The 21,456-nt window shown below is 40.9% G+C and overlaps 1 protein-coding gene across 2 annotated transcripts in view; it reads left to right on the top strand.

Moving 5' to 3' along the window:
• Positions 1 to 21,456, top strand: part of WBP1L (WW domain binding protein 1 like) — a 91,350-nt gene that overhangs the window by 31,219 nt on the left and 38,675 nt on the right. Inside the window, exon 1 of one of the 2 annotated variants that reach the window (XM_032766902.1) lies at positions 14,585 to 14,815. The exons of the other annotated variant lie outside the window; for it this stretch is intronic. Within the exon in view, the coding sequence (XP_032622793.1) occupies positions 14,789 to 14,815 (27 nt within the window). The 5' untranslated portion in view covers positions 14,585 to 14,788. Of the gene's footprint in view, positions 1 to 14,584; positions 14,816 to 21,456 lie in introns of those variants that run through there. 2 annotated transcript variants of the gene reach the window in all.

The following is a 21,456-nucleotide window of genomic DNA, read 5'->3' as shown; positions in this document are numbered from 1 at the left end:
TAGTGCCTTGTATATAAGGATCTTGAAGTGCTTTACAAGCTCTAACAAATAAGCTGCCTCCACCTCTGAGATATGTAAGTAATATCCCCATTTTGCTCACTGGAAAATTGAGGACTAGGAAAGCTGTGACTTTGCCAAGGTCAGAATCCGGTGCAAAGTTGAGAATAGAACCCATGTCACCCAAATCTGAATTCTTTTCTATAATCTAAAGACTATGCTTCATTTTAAGAAAAGATAGATATTTGTGTAAAATAATGTTCATATTTTCTTTATCAGAGAGAGAGGAAAAAAAGGATGTTGAAGAATGTAACAAAATATCAATAGAAAATAACTTTAAGCTTCTGAGATATTCCTGTGTCAAGCAGGGCCGGCTCTAGTGTTTTTGCCACCCCAAGCAGCAAAAAAAAGAAAAGAAAAAAAGCTGCTGTTGCGATTGTGATCGTCGGCAATCCAGCGGCAGCTCTACCGCCGCTTCGTCTACGGCGGCAATTCGGCAGCAGGTCCTTCGCTCCGAGAGAGAGTGACAGCCCTGCTGCCGAATTGCCACCGGGCATGCCGCCTCCCTCTTCATTGGCCGCCCCAAGCAACTGCTTGCTATGCTAGTGCCTGGAGCCAGCCCTGGGGTCAAGTATGGCTGAGCCAGACTTTGCTGAATAAAAATTAAACTTTTTTCCCTGTCAGTGTCATTTAGAATGGGACTATTAAGCTATTTACATGGATTGGTTTAGGCAGCCAAATAGAGCAGGGAGATTTCAAGGTGTTTCAGTCTGAGTTTCTCTTGTGGTTCCAGATTAACTCTTCTGATTTGTTCTCTGCAGTGGAAGGACCTCTATGGGAATGTTTGAGATTTCAAGGTCTAAGACAGCGTTGTGGATGTACTACCTGTCCTGTAAGAGAAACCAATGTGAAAGGTGGGGTTGGCAGGGATGAGGGTTGCGACACAGGTTAGGCAGGTAGCAGATATAAATCTGCTTTGGTGCCTTGAAAGAAGTATGTCTGTAACCTTGGTAACTCTTGTGCAGTCAGTCTAAAATGTGTGCTTTAATGGGGAGTGAGCTGTGGTTAGAGTGGAAAATACACCTTGTGCACCCCCAAGAGCAGTCTTAACAGTTCTATAGAGAAGGCCACTCTCTGCTTTCTGGCTTCAGTTCTTACCTTCTTATCCTTTCGTTTCATCGGGGTCCTCGATATCATTTACAGAACCCTGAAGTTCCTGTAGGTTGCTCTCCTGATTCTTTTTAATCTTGCCATCCTCCAACCCCCCACATCATAGCCACTGTTCTTCAGGCCATGGAGGACTGTACAGGACTTCTTTTGGAGCTGGTTAAAGCTTCTTGACACCTAAAGAGGTTATTGAGCGATATTGAGGCACTTCCTTAACCAGCCCCTCCCCCTCACTCATGGGCCAAGTGTGCTACTCTCGTGTATGCTCCTAGCCCTTTTTGGCCTAGCGTGTGGAGAATTTGGGAATCTCGTCTTTCTCAGAGCATTTATATAATGCAATAGCTAAATAGAATTGAATGAAAACACAGAATGAGCTATTGTGTGTGGGTAGGAGGCATTTCTCCTTTACGCTCACTAAATTTATTTTTTTGCTTTTCTGTTAGCATCCCTATCAATCTGACTGCAAAGCTCATGATTTTCACTTCTGCTTCCCTCCTCCCCACATTTCTTCTAATGTGATTGCACCTCTGCTTAACGGAAATTAGTGATAGTCCCTATTTTTGTGGTTTCATAATTTGGTCCTAAAAATTCTTTAGGCTGAAATATGGCAAACAGTGTCTCAGTATGGAAAACGTTTGGAGGAGGTGGGCAAATCACCATGGTTCAAAATTACGTATGACTCTCTTCTTTTAGTTTTTGAAGGTTGCTTTATTTATAATTCTGTAAATGCTTTTTCTATTTTGAAAAAGTTAAAAGACTGAAATAGAGATTTAGTAACAGCAAAGAGTCGAACTTTTTTGAGTGTGTTCTTGCACAAGCATTAACTACAGGCTGTAATGCTCATCTTCTTTTTAAATATGAAGTGGAAAACATACAGGATGTATAACGTGGCCAAAATAACATCGCTGTGGGAACCTGAACTCTTGCTTTTCCTGGCTCTTCTGTTTTTAACTGCTTAGCCTTAAGATTGCATTGTTAATGTAGTTGCTTTGTATGTGCTGAGGTAAAACTGATAAAAATTTCATTTTATTTCCAGTCTCTGTAAAGTAGGTGCATTTAATATTGGAATGAGAACCTGAAGCTTTTCGCTCCCTGACTTTTTACGTTTAAAATCTTAACATTGCAGTGAAGTCATTTGCATGAATATTTCATTTTCCTTGCCCACAATGCTACTGATAATGCAACATTTAAGTTGAGAAAACCAGTCAAGTCAGACGATGCAGAACTGAGGGTTCGTGGTTCAGCCTTGGCTGTGTCCCTTGAACAGATATGTCCAAATATAGGCTTTTTCTATCATTATACTAGCCCAGTGATACAAACTAGAATTTGTTAAACAGCTTTACAGAACATGCATGCTGGGCCAGATTTTTGGTTTTACTGGGGTCAATCTAGCATAATTAATTGTCGTCTTTGGAATTACTCTGGTTACCCTAAAAGGAGAGAGATCAAATCTGGTCCTCTGCACATACCATGGTATTCCCACTCCCATTAGGGTTATCAGTGAATATTCTTATTAATTTATGAATTAGTATTTACTAACTAACTTTAAAAGTGGAATCTTACTGTCTAAAATACCATTTCATACTCATGTTCATATTCTAGTAAAGATCAACATTTTTATGAGAACAAAATAAAAAACTGAAGATAACATTTTCAGTTCGAAACTTACTTGCAATTTTCTAGGTGACTTATCTTTAATAGTCTACACAAAGAAACTATTAAAAACATTTAATTAGTGCCAGTGTGTGTGAGCAAAAATTGTGATTGAAACTTATGGGGAAAGTGTATTAGCTAGAAGGCATCTCAGAGAGTTTCCTGCTGGGAGGTATACTAGAAATACAATATCCCTGATGGCCACTGGTCATCTTTAGAGATATAAATCGATTGTTCTCAAATAAGCTTACCAAATTTGGGTCAGAAAAATTATCTTGCCCCAGTCAAGAATGCCCTTGAGTTCAACACTACATTAGAAGAGACACTGGGAAATTCAATCTTCCTTGGCAAAAAACTCCTTTGATTCCCTACTGTTTGGTAAAGAGAGGGAAGTGGTTTCATTTCAGGTTGTCCCTAAGACATAGGATAAAAACAACAACACAGGCTCAGGTCCATCCTGAATCATTTACCTGGTAAAAGTTGCAACTCTGTATCTGAGAACAAGTGTCTCTTCTAGAAGAAAGTGACCGCTGGTTCTCTGCTCTAGGCTTTGCAGACATTAATGTGCATGTAAAGATGTACCTGGAGCCTGGAGAAGTGCCTTGTACTTGTGACAGTGATACTGCTTTCTGGACTGGCATTAGCATTGCATGTATTTACTAAATATTTGATGATCATAATGGCATATCAACATGGAGTGCATGTTCTCCCTATTTGGATAGTTGACTGATCAAAGGCAGCACTCCAGAATGTATCAAAGCAGCCCCACCACCAGTTTTCCTCTCAGAAATAATCCTATTTTCCATTCTTTGGTTGAATGGGCAGGAATTCACATGTTCCTTTCTCCAATTCCCTTTGTTGTTCAAAGGTCTCAGTCAAGATTAGAAGAAACAAAGATTCCATGATCTGTATAGCCCCTTTCTGGCCCAGGCAGGTTTGGTTTCTAACCCTACTGACAATTGTAGAAGCCACTCTCATCAGGTTGAAAACTTTTTGCTTTTGAGGCTTCTCCTACAACAAGAGAATTCCCAGCTAGAGTAGTACAAAGGATCTGGCCCTGGTGTCTCACATCATCTTTGCTGTTTGAAAGGAACCTACCAGAAGTGCATGCTGATTCAAGAGGAAAAGGTTTTCAATCTAATGAAAGCAGCAAAGAATCCTGTGGCACCTTATAGACTAACAGACGTTTTGGAGCATGAGCTTTCGTGGGTGAATACCCACTTCGTCGGAGGCATGTAGTGGAAATTTCCAGGTGCAGGTGTGTATATATATATGCAAGCATATATATATGCCTGCCCCTGGAAATTTCCACTACATACCTCCGACGAAGTGGGTATTCACTCACGAAAGCTCATGCTCCAAAACGTCTGTTAGCCTATAAGGTGCCACAGGATTCTTTGTTACTTTTACAGATCCAGACTAATATGGCTGCCCCCTGCTACTTCAATCTAATGCAAGATTGTCCAGGTGGGACCATCATACTTGCTCGTCAGGGAAACTTTGACTGCCTTCGCTTGTTGGTCTGGGTTACAGATCTCATTAGCTTACAGATCTCATTAGCTGCTATTTTGACATTCTATGGATAAGGTGAATGCAAATAGTTTCTCTGCATTCCCTTTCCAGGTGCATGCCTGGCTTAGTACAGTAGAAATTTTGCACTAAAGTCTCTGGTGTCATGAGATAAATGTAGTTTTTGTGAAGCTTGATGAAACTTCCTATTTAGTTGCTCAACCTTTTTTAGCATGGGAAGCAAATTTTTTCTTGTGGTTGTGACTTCAGACCAGGCCTGAGTGATTGATCCACCCTCCACTAACGTCTTCAAGGATAAGGTGAGGCTATGAGCTCATCTGAGATTCCTTCCCAAGGTGGTGAGTGAATTCCATTTTAATCAGTCAATTATGCTACCATTGTTTTTCCCATGCCAGCATCTCCATTCTAGTGAGATCTGTAAATACATTCAGTGCTTCAAAGGTTACCATATGAAGTGGACTAAAGCCCTTTTAAGGACTGTCCATCCAATTTTTGGTTGATCCTGTATTAGTAGGTCATGGTAAATCCAAGAGAATCTAGCTAAATGTCTGGTTGCATCACTCATTCTGAACAGTCCTGCATTTCACGGCTGTTAAGGCACAGGCTCTCCAAAGAATCTGTTTCCTAGCCAGCCTCTGATCAAATGCTATTCACAAAATTTGAAGGGCATCCTTGAGTTCTCTATCTACCTTTACAGAGGATTAGTGTGTGGAATAAAGTCTTTTGTCATGGCCTATTGTCGTTACAAATGTATGCCTGATCTAGTATTGAAGTCAGTGGGAGTTTTACCATTAATTTGTAGGAAAGCGTTGGGCTCTCTTTCCTGGTTGAGTGGCCCAGAGTTCTTGCTCCTCAATTTACGTTTTTGGGATTGTCTGTCTATTATTCAGGCAATCTATGTTTCACTTCAATTGTTAGAGATTTAAGATTTCCTACCACCTACATTTTGTAATGTTTGTTTTATTTTTAGAGGCACATATGGATTTATGTATAAAACTCACCTAAGGAGAAGAATTATAGATGACAGGTTTCAGAGTAGCAGCCGTGTTAGTCTGTATCTGCAAAAAGAACAGGAGTACCTGTGGCACCTTAGAGACTAACAAATTTATTTCAGCATAAGCTTTCGTGAGCTGCAGCTCACTTCTTCAGATGCATAGAATGGAACACACAGACAGAAGATATTTATACATACAGAGAACATGAAAAGGTGGAAGTACTCATTACAGATGAAATATTTTCAAAGGACTTGCCATTTTAGAAGTACTTTCCCTGCAATATAGAGGTGGTGGAATCTCTGCTGTTTTTACTGCAGATTTTGGACATTTTACCATTGGATCCAAATTCTGCTCAGAGAGGTGCGCATCTTGCACTGCAGTGTCTGAGAAATTTGGATGTATCTTAGGGTATAATTTGGCCCTTACACGAAACTGATGACTGGAAACGCAAGGAGTTATGGGTGTTCCAGGCAAGGATACATACATACCTGGTTAAGAACATAAGAACGGCCACACCGGGTCAGACCAATGGCCCATCTAGCCCAATATCCTGTCTTCCGACAGTGACCAACAGTAGATGCTTCAAAAGGAATGAACAGAACAGGCAATGATCAAGTAATCCATCCATCCCCTGTCGTCCAGTCCCAGCATCTGGCAGTCAGAGGCCATGGAGTTCTCACAAAGTTTTTGGTGGCCTTAGAGTGTGGCCACCAACTCTTGCTGATGGCCACTGTGACAATTTTCCCTAAAATACTTAGTTAACTTTAGGAAAAACAAATAAATATGCACGTACACATGTCCAAATCATGGAATTTATTTATGCAGGGTGTTTTTGCAGACTCGGTAATAAAATAATGCACAGTTGTGTCTATTCTTTACTGGACCTAAACAGAATAGAAACAAAATAAGGTGCTTAGCACATTCTTGTCTTTTTTTTTTTTTTTTTTTTAAGACTTGCTAGCTAATAAGGCTGCTGCTGTGAAAACTGATATGTGTATATGTGTATGTATTACTTTTCACAGCAGACTTACTAGCTAGCTGGGAGACAGTGAAAAGTGATATTAACAAACATACGAATAACGCTTTTCATAGCAGACTTACGCAGCCCCCGCAAGCCAGGGGACAATTTAAGCCGTGGATGGAGCGGCGGGTAGGGAGGCAGTGGGGGCCAGGGGTGGTGGAGTGGGGTGAGCCTGGGGCTGGAGCCAAAAGCCCCCCGATGGAGAATAGATCCTAGCACCCTGCAGCTAGAGTCTGGCGCCCACCACCCTAGGGCTGAAGCCAGAAGCCTGAGCCCCACCATGCCTGGGAAGGTGGGGAACTCGCACCAGCTGCCTGCTCCTCTGGCATTTGTGGATCCAGAGGAGGGCAGGGGCCCAACCCCTGCTGATGGCCCAGGGGGAGAGTCCACTGCTTCTTTCTCCCTCTCCCCCCATCACTGCCTCTCGTCATGCATTCTGCTGTCGCCAACCCAGTGTCTTCACCTCAAGCATAATGTTCACGGGGATTAAGGGAGGTTGTTCCATTCACCCCGTCCTGTGTCTTACACCCATTGCAGTGTGATTTCTGGGGTTTCTCCACTTTTAGTGTTCCAGAGGGAGAATGAGCTCTAGTAAAACTTATTGTAGTCAGTATAGCAACATGAAACCTGTTCGCTGATACTAATAAAAGAAGTTTTTCTGGTTAGCCTTGTCCTTTTAGATAATTTGTTAGTGGGCTTTTTAATCATAGAACACTTAAGTATATAAAATAAGTGTTATATAAACAAACTGAGCATAAATTATCCAAGGGGAGATGCTACAGATATTCCAAAGGTGAGGATGTGGGGCGGGGGAGGTGTTGAAAGTTGTGCCTTTGTAATGCCGAAACTGTCTGGTGTATGGATACAGAGATGGATATTCATGTTAGCAGTGCTTGGGTAGAGTGCAGTGTTATGGTTAATGCAGGAACATGAATGTTACTAGCATAACTTCTGCTTGCCATTTTACTAGTTATGCAGGGCCCCAGCAGTCTGCTGGGAAACTGCTCATAACAAAATACAGACACGGGGAATATTTGGATAACTTGTCGCTTCTTTGAAGGGGTCATTGTCAAGATTGCTAGGCATATATATAATACTGCTTACCTCTTATATCGCATCCTTCATTGGAGACCTTGGAGTACGTTTACAAAAAGAGAGTAACATTCTCCTATTTTACTGATGAGGAAATAGAGACAAAGAGGTGAAGCAGCTTTGTGGGTCAGTGGCAGAGCCAGGACCAGAACCCAGCTCTCTTGCCTTCTGGCCCAGTATCCTATACACTGAGTTATACTCTCTCCAGCTCTGTACGCAAATCTAAATCAGTTTGCTGACCTGCTCCTTCCATGCAACTGTGGCAGGTATGTTATATAAGAACAGAGCAGGTATGGAGGATATGTTTTGCGTGTGCCCACTAAATTAGGTAATCCCAGTAGTTTGAATTAGCTGCTGGTGTATTGTCTTGCAGAGAAGATGGAGTTTGAGCGGCAGCTTTTGTTTGGTAACCTAATAGATTTTCCAGGTCTAGGGGACAGCTGAGTGGAGAGAGGAGGGAGTATGTGCATAGAGGGGAAAGGAAGGCATCTGTCATCTGAGATTTTTTGTAGGGTTTAAGGACTCAGTAGGTACAAACGTATTTTCTTTCCCCATCCTCCAAATAACATGTTGCTTTCCTCTTCTACCGCTAGACTTTAAATGTTTCCTATAATACTTTGTTTGTCTTCCACTTTGCGTACAAATTGTGTCTTAAAATGCTATGCAGAATTAAATACTGGACATCATACAATAAATATCATTTACTCATGCTAAAGACAGTTTGATTAAACTGAGGCATTCAGCTATAAGGCCAGTAATGAATCAGTAGATAAATCAAAAGGCAGACACAAGAGAATTTAAGAATTAGAGATAGAGAGTAGATCAAGATATGCTGAACCCGGTCACTCGTTCTGTTTATTTAAAAGGGCTGGCCACTGAATGGCAGCTCAGTGATCTGGGCCACAGCTGGAATCCAAGCTTTCTGGACTAGAAGGAAGGACAAGAGCTGTGAAGGCAAGGTATTCAGTCTTGTGAAGAGAGTACCTCATATTCTCTAGCAGTCCATTCTGACTGACAAAACAGGCCCTGGGCTTCATGGGTGGGGAGCTGCTGTCCAGACATCCTTTGCAGCCAGCAATAGCCTTGATCAGATTTGGAGGGAACTACATCCAGCAGCCTCTATTAGAAAGGAACAGTTTGCCCATTCTTTGAGAGAGGTGGTGAGCAGTGGAGTATCTACAGTATTCCCTGTTTATGCAAAAACATGAGCCAAAGTAGAAACAACGAACGTAGTAAATGTGACATTAGATTGTAAGATCTTGACAAGTTTCCCGCTGTTTCCTGTAAGCACTTGTACTAAATCAGTCTGGATCTGTACTTATAACAACACCCACGTCAATTCCTCACTCCATCCTAGTTTGTATTAGATGTTCTAACATTTCGGAAAGGAGCAGCTCAGTGTTTGGAAAAACAGATCAAATTTCTTCTCCCAAGTATTCGAATGTGTCATGAGTACATTAAAGGAAATGCTCTGTAGGGCGATTTACAAAACTTTTAGTATGAGAGTATATTTAAGATTGAGGTTTCTGGGATTGAGGTTCCCTGCCCCCCCAATCTATGTATGAAAACAAAATTATTGTAATGGAGAAGCAGCAAAGAGTCCTGTGGCACTTTATAGACTAACGGACGTATTGGAGCATGAGCTTTCGTGGGTGAAAACCGACGAAGTGTGTATTCACCTATGAAAGCTCATGCTCCAATACGTCTGTTAGTCTGTAAGGTGCCACGGGACTCTTAGTCTGGATCTGTAAAAGCAGCGAACATGGCTACCTCTCTGATACTGTAATGGAGAATGGAAGTTAAGACTGGATTTCTGTTACTTTGAGCCAGGCTTTTGTACAGTAATTTAGAAGTGCAATGTCTTAAGTTTAATGTGTGTTCAGAAACTGCTGTTCTTTTGAATAACTGGTATTGAGCTTTCCTGATGATTGAAATTGTAGTTTCCATTTATTCTTTTCAACTTTGCTTAGGTTCTTTGAAGACACCTGAAGAGGCTCTCCTTAAGTCTTTTCCTCCTTGCTCTTCAGAACCTGCACTATACTGGTCAGTGCATGCTAACTCTTTTTGAAGAGGCACCCCTCAAAGTTTATGCTGGAGCTCTGTCAGTATTTCTGTTTTCCTATAGCAGTCTAGTCACAGGTTTGGTTTCTTCTTGTTAGGTGGCAACAGAAACCTCAGAGAACCCTGGGGGCTAGGTAGACCAACAGATTAACTGGCTGATTTGGTGGTGTCATCTGAATCCCAATCAGCATTTGTCTCTATTAACAGAACCATTCCTGTTTGAGACACCCACAACTAGAATAATGACAGTGGTAAAAGTCAAGATTGAGGTGTATTGTCAGAAGGGGGGTGGGGGTGGCATGTCCAGGAGATTACTTCAGGTTGGATTGAGTTGTGGTACATTTGTAGAACTCTTTAGGGAGCTTTTGCTATGCTTAGCTGAAGTCTGTGCTGTTTTACTCTTCATAGTGTTGTTTTCAAGGTGTACCACCCAATGTGGTGGTGCTGTGGAAGAGACAGTTACTGCTGACTCTTCTTCTTATATTTATCATCTCCCAGTAAATCAGAGTTTTCAGTTTTCTTCAAAGTATCCACCATGCAGAATTGATACTTGCCTGAAAACATATTCAGGCTGAGTCCCAGAGCCAATACAAAAGGAAGTAGTGCCTCTATATTTCTTGTAAAACTGAATGGTAAGAACAAATCTTAACTGTTCTCTTCTGGGTTTCCTGCTGTTTTCCTAAACTTGCAATGATCTAAAATTATTGCTTTAGGTGATATAAAATTATCAAGCCCAGAGAAGACTGAGGCACTTCAATGGGACCTAACTGAGGACTTGTCTTCACTACAGGGGTAAGTCAGCCTAAGTTATGCTACTCCAGCTATGTGAATAACATAGCTGGAATTGATATAGCTTAGGCTGACTTACCCCGATGTCTTCACTGCACTGAGTCAACAGGAGATGCTTTCCAGTCAACTTCCCTTACTCTTCTCGGAGAGCTGGAGTACCAGGGTCGACTAGAGAGCATTCTGCTGTTGATTTAGCGGTCTTCACTAGACCCACTAAATCAATCCCTGCTGCATTGACTGTAGCAGCATGGATCTCCCCATAGTGAAGACCAGCCCTAAGGTAAATGAGTGAGCAACACAATGACAGATAAAATTCAACGTAGATAAATGCAAAGTAATGCCCACTGGAGGGAATAATTTGAAATACTCATACACTTTATGGGATTCTAAATTAACTGTATCTGTTCCAGAGAAAGACTTGAGCATCATTGTGGACAGCTCAATGAGGATCTCTGCTCAGGGTGCAGTAGTGGTCAGAAAAACACAATGTTAGGCTGCATGAGAAATGCAGTGGAGAGTAATGTAGAAAAAATTGTTACTTCATATAAAATCATTGACATACCATTACCTGGAACACTGTATTCTTCAGCTATGGGTCAGTGTGGATCCCACTGCATACAAGATGGGATCTTTTTGAATCACAGAGTCCATCAAGGCCATGAGTGCCACTTCATCCTTCTCTGCAAAGGCATAAAGGACTGGAGCAACTGCAGCTGCCATCCTCCCCCCATTCCCTCTTACTGCCTGAGGCAGCAAGACTGAATCTGGCAAGTGTCCAACCGTCTACTTTTTCTTCTTGTTTCAAACTCATCTTGTATATTTAATTGGAGAACAAATACTTCTTCACCCCTCCTTATCTTCCGTTCTCTGCTTTGGACATTCCCTAAAAACAGAACAAAAGAGACCCCTTTCCCCATACCCACCCGTGCACAGTGGAACAAGGTGCCTCATGCCTACCAACCTGGCAGACTCTAAATCTGGGTTTAAGGGCTGCCAGACTTCATTCCCCAGTATAGCTGATGCCTATTCTGTCTGGGGGAGAGCCACATCCCTGATAAGCATTCAGAGTGAAAATACTTCTTATCAATCACTTGCAAATTGAGGGGCACGTAGCTGAAGCTACACCTGATGGTCTCAGACCTGGAGGAGTCATTCACCTCCAAGGGACCCAAAGGGTCATCCTCAGCAAGTGCCCCTTAAAGCAGATGCCACACCCCAGGCTGTAGGGATGCAAAAAAGGCCGGGAAGAAAAATGCACTGAATTTTACACCAGTCCCATTGATTCTGATCAGTTTAATGCCAGGACGAGCAGTACTGGCTGTCGCTTTCTCAACACCATATCTGCCAGCTACTACTTTGACACCAGTACCAACAGACCTGCCAGCTCCTCTGGCACTGACAGCATCATCGCTGGAGCTGGTGCTGGCACCCCAACACACAAGGGAAAAGCCAAAAGGAAGGACCAAGCAGTGACAGGGGTCCCAGCATAGAACCGCCCCATGGAGAGAAGAGAGAGACTTTACTTGTCCAACGATAGAGCATCAAGTCCCCTTCTGAGGGAGTGGTGCTAAGTAAGCTGGGAAGCTGTTACTTTTAAGATCGGTTACTTCCTTTTCTACTGTGTATCTAGAATCTGGATCTTGAATCGCTAGATTTACTGCTGAGCTCTTGTCTTTTAAATGTTTACTGGAGACTCTTGCGTGATTTGCTAAAGAGAGGGAGAATCAGTTGAAGTTGGGAGGTTGTCAGAGAGTGTCAACTTTTAACAGTAGGACCATAGGAATTGCCAGAGTAGAACAGACTGAAGATCCACCTAGTCCAGTGCCCTGTCTCCAACAGTGGCCAGGACCAGATGCTTCAGATGTTGGCAAAAGAGCCCCTACTTTGCTTCAGATGTTGGCAAAAGAACATGCTCCTGTGTATCATTGGTGTTGTCCATTTGCTTGGCAAAGCAACCTATGATAGTTTGAATGTTTCATCCATTAGTTTATAGCCATGTGTTATGTGGCATAATCAACATCGGGGTAACGTTTTGGACTGGTCATTTAAAGTTCTGATAACTTGCAAAAGGTAGAAAATCCAATAGCTGAGCAGATGCAATTTACTACTAACTTCTGTCCCTCCATCATGTGCCAGCAATGCCCCTCTGCCATGTACATTGGCCAAGCCGGAGAGTCTCTACACAAAAGAATAAACAGATACAAATCTGACATCAGGAATCATAACATTCAAAAACCAGTAGGAGAACACTTCAACCTCTCTAACCACTCAGTGACAGACATTAAAGTGACAATTTTGCAACAGAAAAGCTTCAAAAACAGACTCCAACCAGAAGCTGCTGAACTTGAATTAATATGCAAACTAGATGCCATTAACTTAGGTTTCAACAGAGACTGGGAATGGCTCGGTCAATACACTAATTAAATCTATTTCCCCATGTTAAAGTATCCTCACACCTTCGTGTCAACTGTCCAAAATGGGCCATCTTGATTATCACTTCAGAAGTTTTTCTCCCCTGCTGATAATAGCTTCTCTTAATTAATTAGGCTCTTACAGTTGGTATTGGGACTTCCACCTTTTCATGTTCTCTGTATGTATAAATATCTTCTTACTGTATGTTCCATTCTGTGCATCCGATGAAGTGGGCTGTAGCCCAAGAAAGTTTATGCTCAAATAAATTTGTTAGTCTCTAAGGTGCCACAAGTACTCCTGTTCTATTTTTTTCCCCTGTGCCTCAGTTTCCCTGTTGATAAAATGGGGATGGTACCATGTAACACTGAATTATGCGTTTAGAGGATTAGTTAGTGTTTGTAGAGTGCTTTCTAATGCTTGGATGAGGTGTTGTGTAAGTATGAAGGATGCTTACTACATTTGTCCCAACTTGTTTGTGTTCAGAGAACCCCCAGAACTACATGCTAAGTTGGGAAACAATTCAGGAACTTCCAAAGAGAACATGGTAACAGTGGCTCAGGAGTGTTGAAGTTTGAAAAGGGGGTAACTGTCTCAGACTAGTGCTCACCAAACTTGCTTGTGAATGGTTTGGTTGTTTTTAAGGCTTTTTTAAAATGTAATGCAATTGAAAATCAGAATTTATAAGAATTGTAAGTAGTTTCTTTTCTTTTCATTTTTTTTAAAGCCCTGAAATGATTTAAAAACCAGTATTTCCTAATAAGGGATTTAATAGGCTTCTGTACATCATGGACTCCTGCTCTGATCCTTCCCAGATATTTAATTTGTACCAGCCTAGAGGCTGAGAAGATCAAATAAAAGAGAAGTTCCCCTTCTGTTAAATGCCTGCTTAGTTGCTGCCTGTGCACATGGGAGTGATGAGTGTTCTAGTTTGGCATATGACAGATGAGAGCAGCTGCTGATTTAGGAGAAATAAAAAAAAAAAAAAGGTTGAACTTTTAAAGTGGGAGGTATAGGCAGTTTAAATTTAGGTTACTGTCTGCTGTGTCATCTCCCCTGCTGCTGTAGAACTTGCTGTACCTCTTGTTTATGAGAGGACAAACAGGATAAGTTTGTTTACCAGGTACAACCTCCCATTGGTCTGAAAGTGTGGAGATGGTTAATGCCCAGAGGTAGGGCGCCAAGGGACAGCAATGTGCTCTTACTGCATGACAAGGATAAAAATAGCTTCCGCATCACCTCTTTATAGTCTTCTTTGGGGGCCCAATCTGGCTCCCACTGAAAGAAAGGGAAGCTTTGCCATAGTAAGCAAGATGTTGTTTGTGGTGGTGAATTTGCCAGTAGTGCAGTAAGAACTACTTAAAGAAAAACTCAAAGTGGGCAAAACCAAGGGAGTGGTTTAGATCTGTGTTCCATTTTAGCCAAATCCTCCAAGTTTGGAGGTGTTTAAATACCTGGTTCTGGTTTTGATCCATCTTCCCCAAATGCTGCCTGTTAGTGCAGACTACAAAGCTGCTCAAAGGAGCTGCATCCAAAGTAGACAGCCATTTTTGAGGAGAAATTGAGGTATTTTTGCTTAGGGGATTTTAATTAAGTGTCATTGAAGAGCTGTTCTTTAATATAGGTTTTTATTCCATTTGGGGCATCTGGTTAGAGCCAAGACAGTTTTCCTTGTTCACCCAAAATGTAGTGTTTAGTGCCTCTGCAGAGAGCAGGGTTGCTAAATACCAAGTTGCATGGCAAGTTTGTAGCAAGCCCTTTTCTTGTTAATCAGCAGCTGTCTCCAGTTTTGTGCACTGCCTGAACTGATGTCATTTCCCCCTTGCCAAACCCTACAGCTCTGCTGCGTCTGAGATGTCACAGGGTGTGGGAGGAGAACGAGGGGAAGGGCGGAGAGCGAGCCGAGTGCATGCTGAGTTCTGGGACCCTGTTTACTTAACATTCCCAGCCGCGGAAGCCCTGGTTTAAATAGGATCGCAGGCGCACCCCGCGCGCACGAGCTGAGGAAATGGTTGTAGGGGGACTTTAAAATTCCTTTGTTCCAAAGCGTTAGTGTGGATGATGAGAATGCAGGATGCCTTTCCTCTTGGGGCTGAGACAGGTAACGAGTTTTGGTTGGTTTGGTTGCTGCCGGTTCCGGTGGAGAACTATTTTTTGTTTTTTAGAAAATATTTTCTCACTTTCCAAGGAGAGCAGTGTGTGTGTGTGTGTGTGTGTTTTGGTGGTGCTGTGGCAAGACAACTTTCTTTTCATTAGCAAAGAAAAAACAAAACTGCACTTCAGGAGAACAAGCTTTTGTTGTCCAAGCGTCACAACAAAGGAGGATTCTCCTGTGTGCTTTTTTTTTTTTTTTTTAACGTCTACTTTCCACAGGCCCTAATATGGAAATGTGTTTACATTGCTTTAAAACTTCTGTCAGTGTTTGAAGAGTTTTTTTATTTTTTTAACACATGGGTAATATTTATTATCTGGAGTCATACTGGGTGGCAAAATAACTCACTGAAGAGAGGAAACAGAAAATGGCAGAGTTAACATGTGCACGATGCCTGTTTTAGCAAGGCACAGATCCTGGATTTGGTGACTTATTTAATAGCTTTGGAAAGTTGGTGTTTTAACAAGAAACAATCAATTTATATTTGGTAATGTAACAAGGAATGAGAAACAGTAGCAACTGACCCGCTGCTCCCTGACTGGGAGGACACTGCCAACTATTTGTTCTTAAGTTTCTGAGAGTTCTAAAACTTGTTTTCCTCTGGGAGGCATGTCTGTCTAGAGATCTAACTGCAAACTGTCCTCAACACTACTAAAGTCAGTAACGTACAATAAATAGGTATAGCTTTATAACTATTAATATAGTATTACAATACCAAGTCAATCGAGGCATTTAAAACTAGGCACTTTCTGTTGCTTACAAGGACAGCAGAGCCTAACTCAGGGGTTCTCAAACTGGGGGTTGGGACCCCTCAGGGGGTCACAAGGTTATTACATGGGGGATTGTGAGCTGTCAGCCTCCACCCCAAACTCTGCTTTGCATCCAGCATTTATAATGGTGTTAAATGTACAAAAAAGTGTTCTTAATTTATAAGGGGGGTCACACTCAGAGGCTTGCTGTGTGAAAGGGGTCACCAGTACAAAAGACTGAGAACCACTGATCTAACTTTTAGCAAATTGCTGCATAAGCAGCTTTGTCACTTGATCAGTTACCATCTTATTTTTTCTCCAAATGTGTAGGGTGTGTTGTTTTTTTATTTTTCACTGATTCTAAAACAGTTTTACGTGATGATCCTTTTGCAGTTGAACATAATGGCTCTAACAGTGGTTCACTTGTTAGCACACCAAATCCAACTAGAATCTGCTTGAAAATCTCAGAATTGAACGAGGAATACAGTACTGTCATAGCTTTGTGTTGGGAAAGACCTTTGTGATTGAAAGTTGTGTGGGCAGTAGGTATGGAAGAGCTGTTTAGCCTTTGAAGAAATTATTCTAAGGATTTTAAGTAAATCTTCAATCTGTAATAAAATTCTGCAAGATCAGTTCAGCTTTTGAAGTGGGGTCAGCATCAGATGTCCATATATTTTATTTTTAAGATCATTTTTCTAAATCTATGAAGCTATTTCCCCCCCCCCCCCCCCAAAAAAAGAGGGCGATTATTGCATGGTAGCCAGGTAGCATGCAAAACCAGAGTTTAGGAGCTCTTGAGTTCCCTTTACTCATCTGTCTAGCTCAACATGGGGCAGTTTAATGTTGAAGATCTGACTGCTTATCTATTTTTGTTCCACTTGCGGTATACATTTTAAAAAACACCCCTCGGTACATAATGCATAAACGGGAAGGGGAAACAGCTGGTGGTGTCTCAAGAACGGGTTTCTGTATATTTTGATTGTCCTTCATTTGTGTATAAAAACAGTATTGGGGAAAGTATTTTTTCATTTAATGTGTAGGGAAAACATGAAGTTCAGTTTTGTCAGTTTCTAGGATAATTTCCTGTATACAAATGATGTGCAGGAATCACCTCACATACCACTGAAGTGGAGTTCCCTGTGGTATGAAATTGAGCAACTGTCTACCAGGCCATGATGGGAACTACAGAACACTTTTTGAGACAGGAAGTGAAAATATGGTATGCATATCAAACTGTAAGGGAATTTAATTAAAGTCACCCCAGTTGGCATCTGGCCAGGACACTTACAACAAGTGTTATGGAGGTCAAAACGGCCACAAGCAGTTACAGCCCCCTCTTTTGTAAAGAGAGAGACTCCTCAAGGAGTACATTATTCATTCTTGACACCATGATAGGAGTTTAGTTCAATATTGGGCTGAATCTGCTTATCTTGTGATCTAGTGCCGTCAGCATGTAATATGGCTGCATAATACATATAATAAAATGTCAAGTACCATGTGTGTAATTAGCTTGTTAGAATCAAAGCCCAGGCCATCCTTGCTAGGTCACTTTAAGTAATAAGTCCTGTAAATAGCAAATGTGAAATGTCTACTAGAAGCCTTTAATCCAGGAAAGATCAACAGTGTTGTGTCTTTGAGTGTCTTTAAGTGTTTAGTAGGGAGACAAGTATAAGCATTTTTTTTAGTCCTCCTGTGCTTGGAGCTTATGAGCGTTGTTTGCTGGTTGAATTTGCTGTTTCAGTTTCTTGGTCTTATTCTCAATTCATTTAATTCTTGGTACTACATAAAGTAGTGTTGTTATATCCAGAGCCCATTGAAATCAGTGGAAATCTTTCCATTGACTTCAGTGGGCTTGGATCAGGTTTGAAAAGATTAAAGCATCTTGCATTTGAGTAACCAATAGTTTATCAGCAATTAAGAAGTTTAAATATTTAATCCAGCCTGGAGCTGAAGGCCCATTTCACCACCCTTGCAAAGTTCTTATCTGAATTGGGCAGGTTTTTTGACAAGCAAGTAAAATGTCTGTTTTTTCATTGTCAAAAATCTTGGTAAAGGTGGTGAAGTGAGTAGAGTTTCTGCCTGAGCTGGCAAATCTTGCAAGGTTGCTCTTCACTCCTAATCAATACGAGAATAATCCTGGAAAATATCATTGTGTCCTCTTGTTGTGTAGAACTTTAAACCCAAATTTTATCTCTCTTATCCTGTATCACTGTAGATAACCGCTTTTCTTCACTGTTTATTCTTCAAAAAATGTTTCCAGGTCTTTATTTATTATTTTATTTTTTAACTTTGACGTATATGTTACAGTTTAGAAGAATTTAAATGCATGCAAGGTTAAGTCAGCTACAGTCTTCTCAAGAACTTGTGCTCCTTATTGGTCTAATCGTAGTGTTCTGCACTGCTATGTAATATATCAGGCAGGGCTCAAACAAGTTTTTTGCAAGGATGAGAACTTCATTAGTGCCTGGGGCTAGCAGAAGCCTTGTTTACACTGGAAAAATCTGTGCTCAGCTGGTCCTGGCAACAGTGACAGAGCATAGTGTAGACAAGAGGGCCTTGGTTTTCATGATACAGGACTGAAAATTCCAGACCCTTGTCAGCTGGACAGCAGGTGTACATATTTCTACTATAAATGCAGCCACATAATAAAAAGCACCCAGGAAAAAAAAGTTTGCCTGAATCTGTTTCAAAACTCACTGCAAATTAGAAAAATGAAGTGATTTGCTAGACCCCTTTATCTACTGATCCCTTATGAATTTTCAAATGTTGGTGAGTGACAATCGGTTCAAATTTCACTTTTGAAATCTCTAATTTAAAAGGCTGATTTATAAGAGGAGCCTATTTCAGATCACTCCTTTTAAACCTCACGTACAAAGGTTGGAGGCTCTGAATTTATTTTTGAAAGCCTCATGCAAATGTTCTCTTGAATATTAGGGACATAGATCTCTGCAAGTCGTTTAATTTGCTCTTGCCCTTTAAAAGTTTGTATGATTCCCTCAGCTTCTATGAATCTTAAAAATATTTTGATCTGAGCTAAAACAGCATCAAGTTTTGCTCCATTGTTTTGATTCAGTTATGTGCTTTACTGAATGTAACTTCTTCCCTAACAGAACTGAGTCTAACAAATAGACTAAACATGGATGAAGGGGAAGAATAAGATCTTGGGAGGGAAATGTGCATATGGAGCTTCTTCTCTAACTCCACTCATTGCAGGCCTTAATCAATTGGTCTAGTTGCTTCTGTTTGGAAAAACTTCTTGAGCAGCTTTTTATTCTTTGGCCCCACATTTCCGAGTGAAGTACTTTTGCCAGGGAAGAGCTGCTGAGAAAGAAAATTGGAAACCGTAAAAGCAGCAACAATGGACAACATCAGTCAAGACAACTGGATAGAAAAAGCACTCAAGATGAAATGTTCACTTCCCTTTAAAATGTAAAAGAAAGTGAAGACTCTGTCAGAGAGGCCAAGGTAGTGAGGTAGTATTTCTATTGGAGTACCTACTGTTGGTGAGAGAAGCTTTCAGGCTTACCCAGAGCTCTTCTTCAGGTCTGATATTTGTGGTATTTGGGTGTTTCTTAAAGCTCCAGCTCCTGACCACATTTGATTTTGTAAGAATCCCAGCTTTCATTAAAAGTGAGTTTTTCGCCATCCTGGCTGCAGAGGGGAACGTGACCCGAGTACAACCTAAAGACTCAAAAAACAAAAGGCAAATTAAACGTTAGATTAATTTTATTTAAAAAAATATTTGGTTAAACTTTAAAATGCTGTCAACTTAAAAAAAAAAAAAAAAAAAAAAAAAGAGCCAAGCCAGTTCTGAAACATTCTCTAAATAGCTCTTTCCTGGAAATGACATTACCAATGGGGAGGAGTCAGGACACAGCAAGGACTCCTCCTTCAAGGCATAAAAAAAAATTTTTTATACAAGTAAACATTTCCATGTCATGTTTACAGCCCAGACACTGCAGCATTAAGGACCTGAAAATGAAAGTTTTTATATAGACAAAAGTGAAAACTGACTTTAATATTAGATAAAAATTTACAGCATGATTTTTTTAAGTTACAGGGTACCCTTTTGAAAGGTTGAGTCTCTCTCAAGCATAGAAATGAATGAGTGAGCCAACTTGTTCGTGAAGGTGAACTGTGCTTATAAAACCTCTAACATTGTGCTTTGGTGGCTAAGGTTGGGTCCACTGTGGCCAATTAATCTTGGGGATTAAATGTTTGTTAAATATTGTTCTCATGATGCCAGCAGTAGCAAACCACCAAGCAGTGTATTTTGAAACTCCTATTTGGGGCCCTTCTCTTGTGTTTGGGCAGCTTTGATGTATGTTTTCTTTGCACTTTACTACACTGTCAACATGTGGTGCTCACTTGTCTCAAAATATTTTTTATCTGGCATTTTGTCACATATAAAAGGTAACACGTAACATGTCACCATTTGTAATAAAGCTTTAGCATGCAGGAGAGTTGATAAGACTTCTCTTTATTCCCTAGCCCCAGTCACCTGACTTGGGTCAGACTTACAAGAGGCTATTGCCTGTATGACATGGCACAGATCGATACCCACAGATTCCAGTAGTTACTGTTACATAATTATCATAGTTTACACTTTTACCCAACTCCTGCCTATTCATGCTTGCATTAAATGATGCTGGCAAAGTCACAATACTTATGGAAGAAAAATGCAAATGCTTGTTAATTTTTCCTGTGTCTGAGGAGTTTAGCACTTCTAGAAATGAAGATCTGTAATATTGAATGGTTCACTGCATAGTTCTCACAATTATGCCTCAATTCTGACCTGCAACAGTACCTATAAGGTTAATCTAGTGCTGCACGCAGCCTGGCCAATGTAATGCAGTCCTGAGTTACATCACCTCTGCTAGTCCAGTGCTTTATGGTTCTGCCAGTGCATATAAGTCCTGGCCTGCAATGCCAGCTGGTTATTGTTATTAATCAGGTTTATTAAGGCGTTTCTAAGGGGCATCCAAGAGTGGTACCCCATTGTGTTAGGCACTATACACACACACAGAGTAGTAGATGGCCCATTGCCCCAAAGAATTTACAGTCTAATAGACAAGACAGAAACAGGCTGGGGGAAAGGGTGTATAATACAGAAGCAGAGTAATCAATTGATGGCAGCAAAAACAGCGTATTAGTTCCATGATTTTTGTGAACGTGGGGTAAGTTTAGATCAGTGGTTCCCAAACTGAGGTTTGCGAAATGTTGCAAGGGGTTTTCAGGAAAAAATTCCCTAATGGCGGACAGAGCTGTCCCTAAGGACCCCAGAGAGCATGGAGCCAGCAGCCCGGAGCCCCTGAACTCCAAAGAGCTAAGCAGATCAAAGCAACCATATCTACCACACTGAGGAGATTTAAACTTCAAGATTCATCATAAGAAATGGAAAGGGAGGTGGATATTTTTTGCTGTTTTTAAAATTAAATAGGCAGCTAGTATTTTTTTAAATTTATTATGAAGAACAAGTTTAAGCTTTGTTATAACATGAATTGTTTGCCAGGACTGCGCAAGACCTGACTGCTTGTGTAGGAGGAACTCTTTGAGTTGTCTTCTTAAATACCTTCATGCTATTTCATATCTGATACTCCTTGATGAAACATAGGTGCCTTGTCTTATAACAGGCTTATTCAAAGTGATACAAGCTATGAAAGTGAGTTCTTGGAAGAGTTTTGCCATTTTCATAATGTGATGAAAATACTGTAATGATAAATAATAATAATAAACAGTGTGTAATAAGCATATCATAAAAACAAATTTTATATTTCCAAGAGCACTGCTTTTATAATTTATACTCAAGTAAAGGAGAAAATCCCTGGAAATATTCATTTT

Source organism: Chelonoidis abingdonii, chromosome 16 (assembly GCF_003597395.2).
Source record: "Chelonoidis abingdonii isolate Lonesome George chromosome 16, CheloAbing_2.0, whole genome shotgun sequence".
NCBI lineage: Eukaryota > Metazoa > Chordata > Testudines > Testudinidae > Chelonoidis > Chelonoidis abingdonii.
The sequence above is the reverse complement of the archived record's forward strand: the minus strand, read 5'-3'. Positions and strand labels throughout refer to the sequence as shown.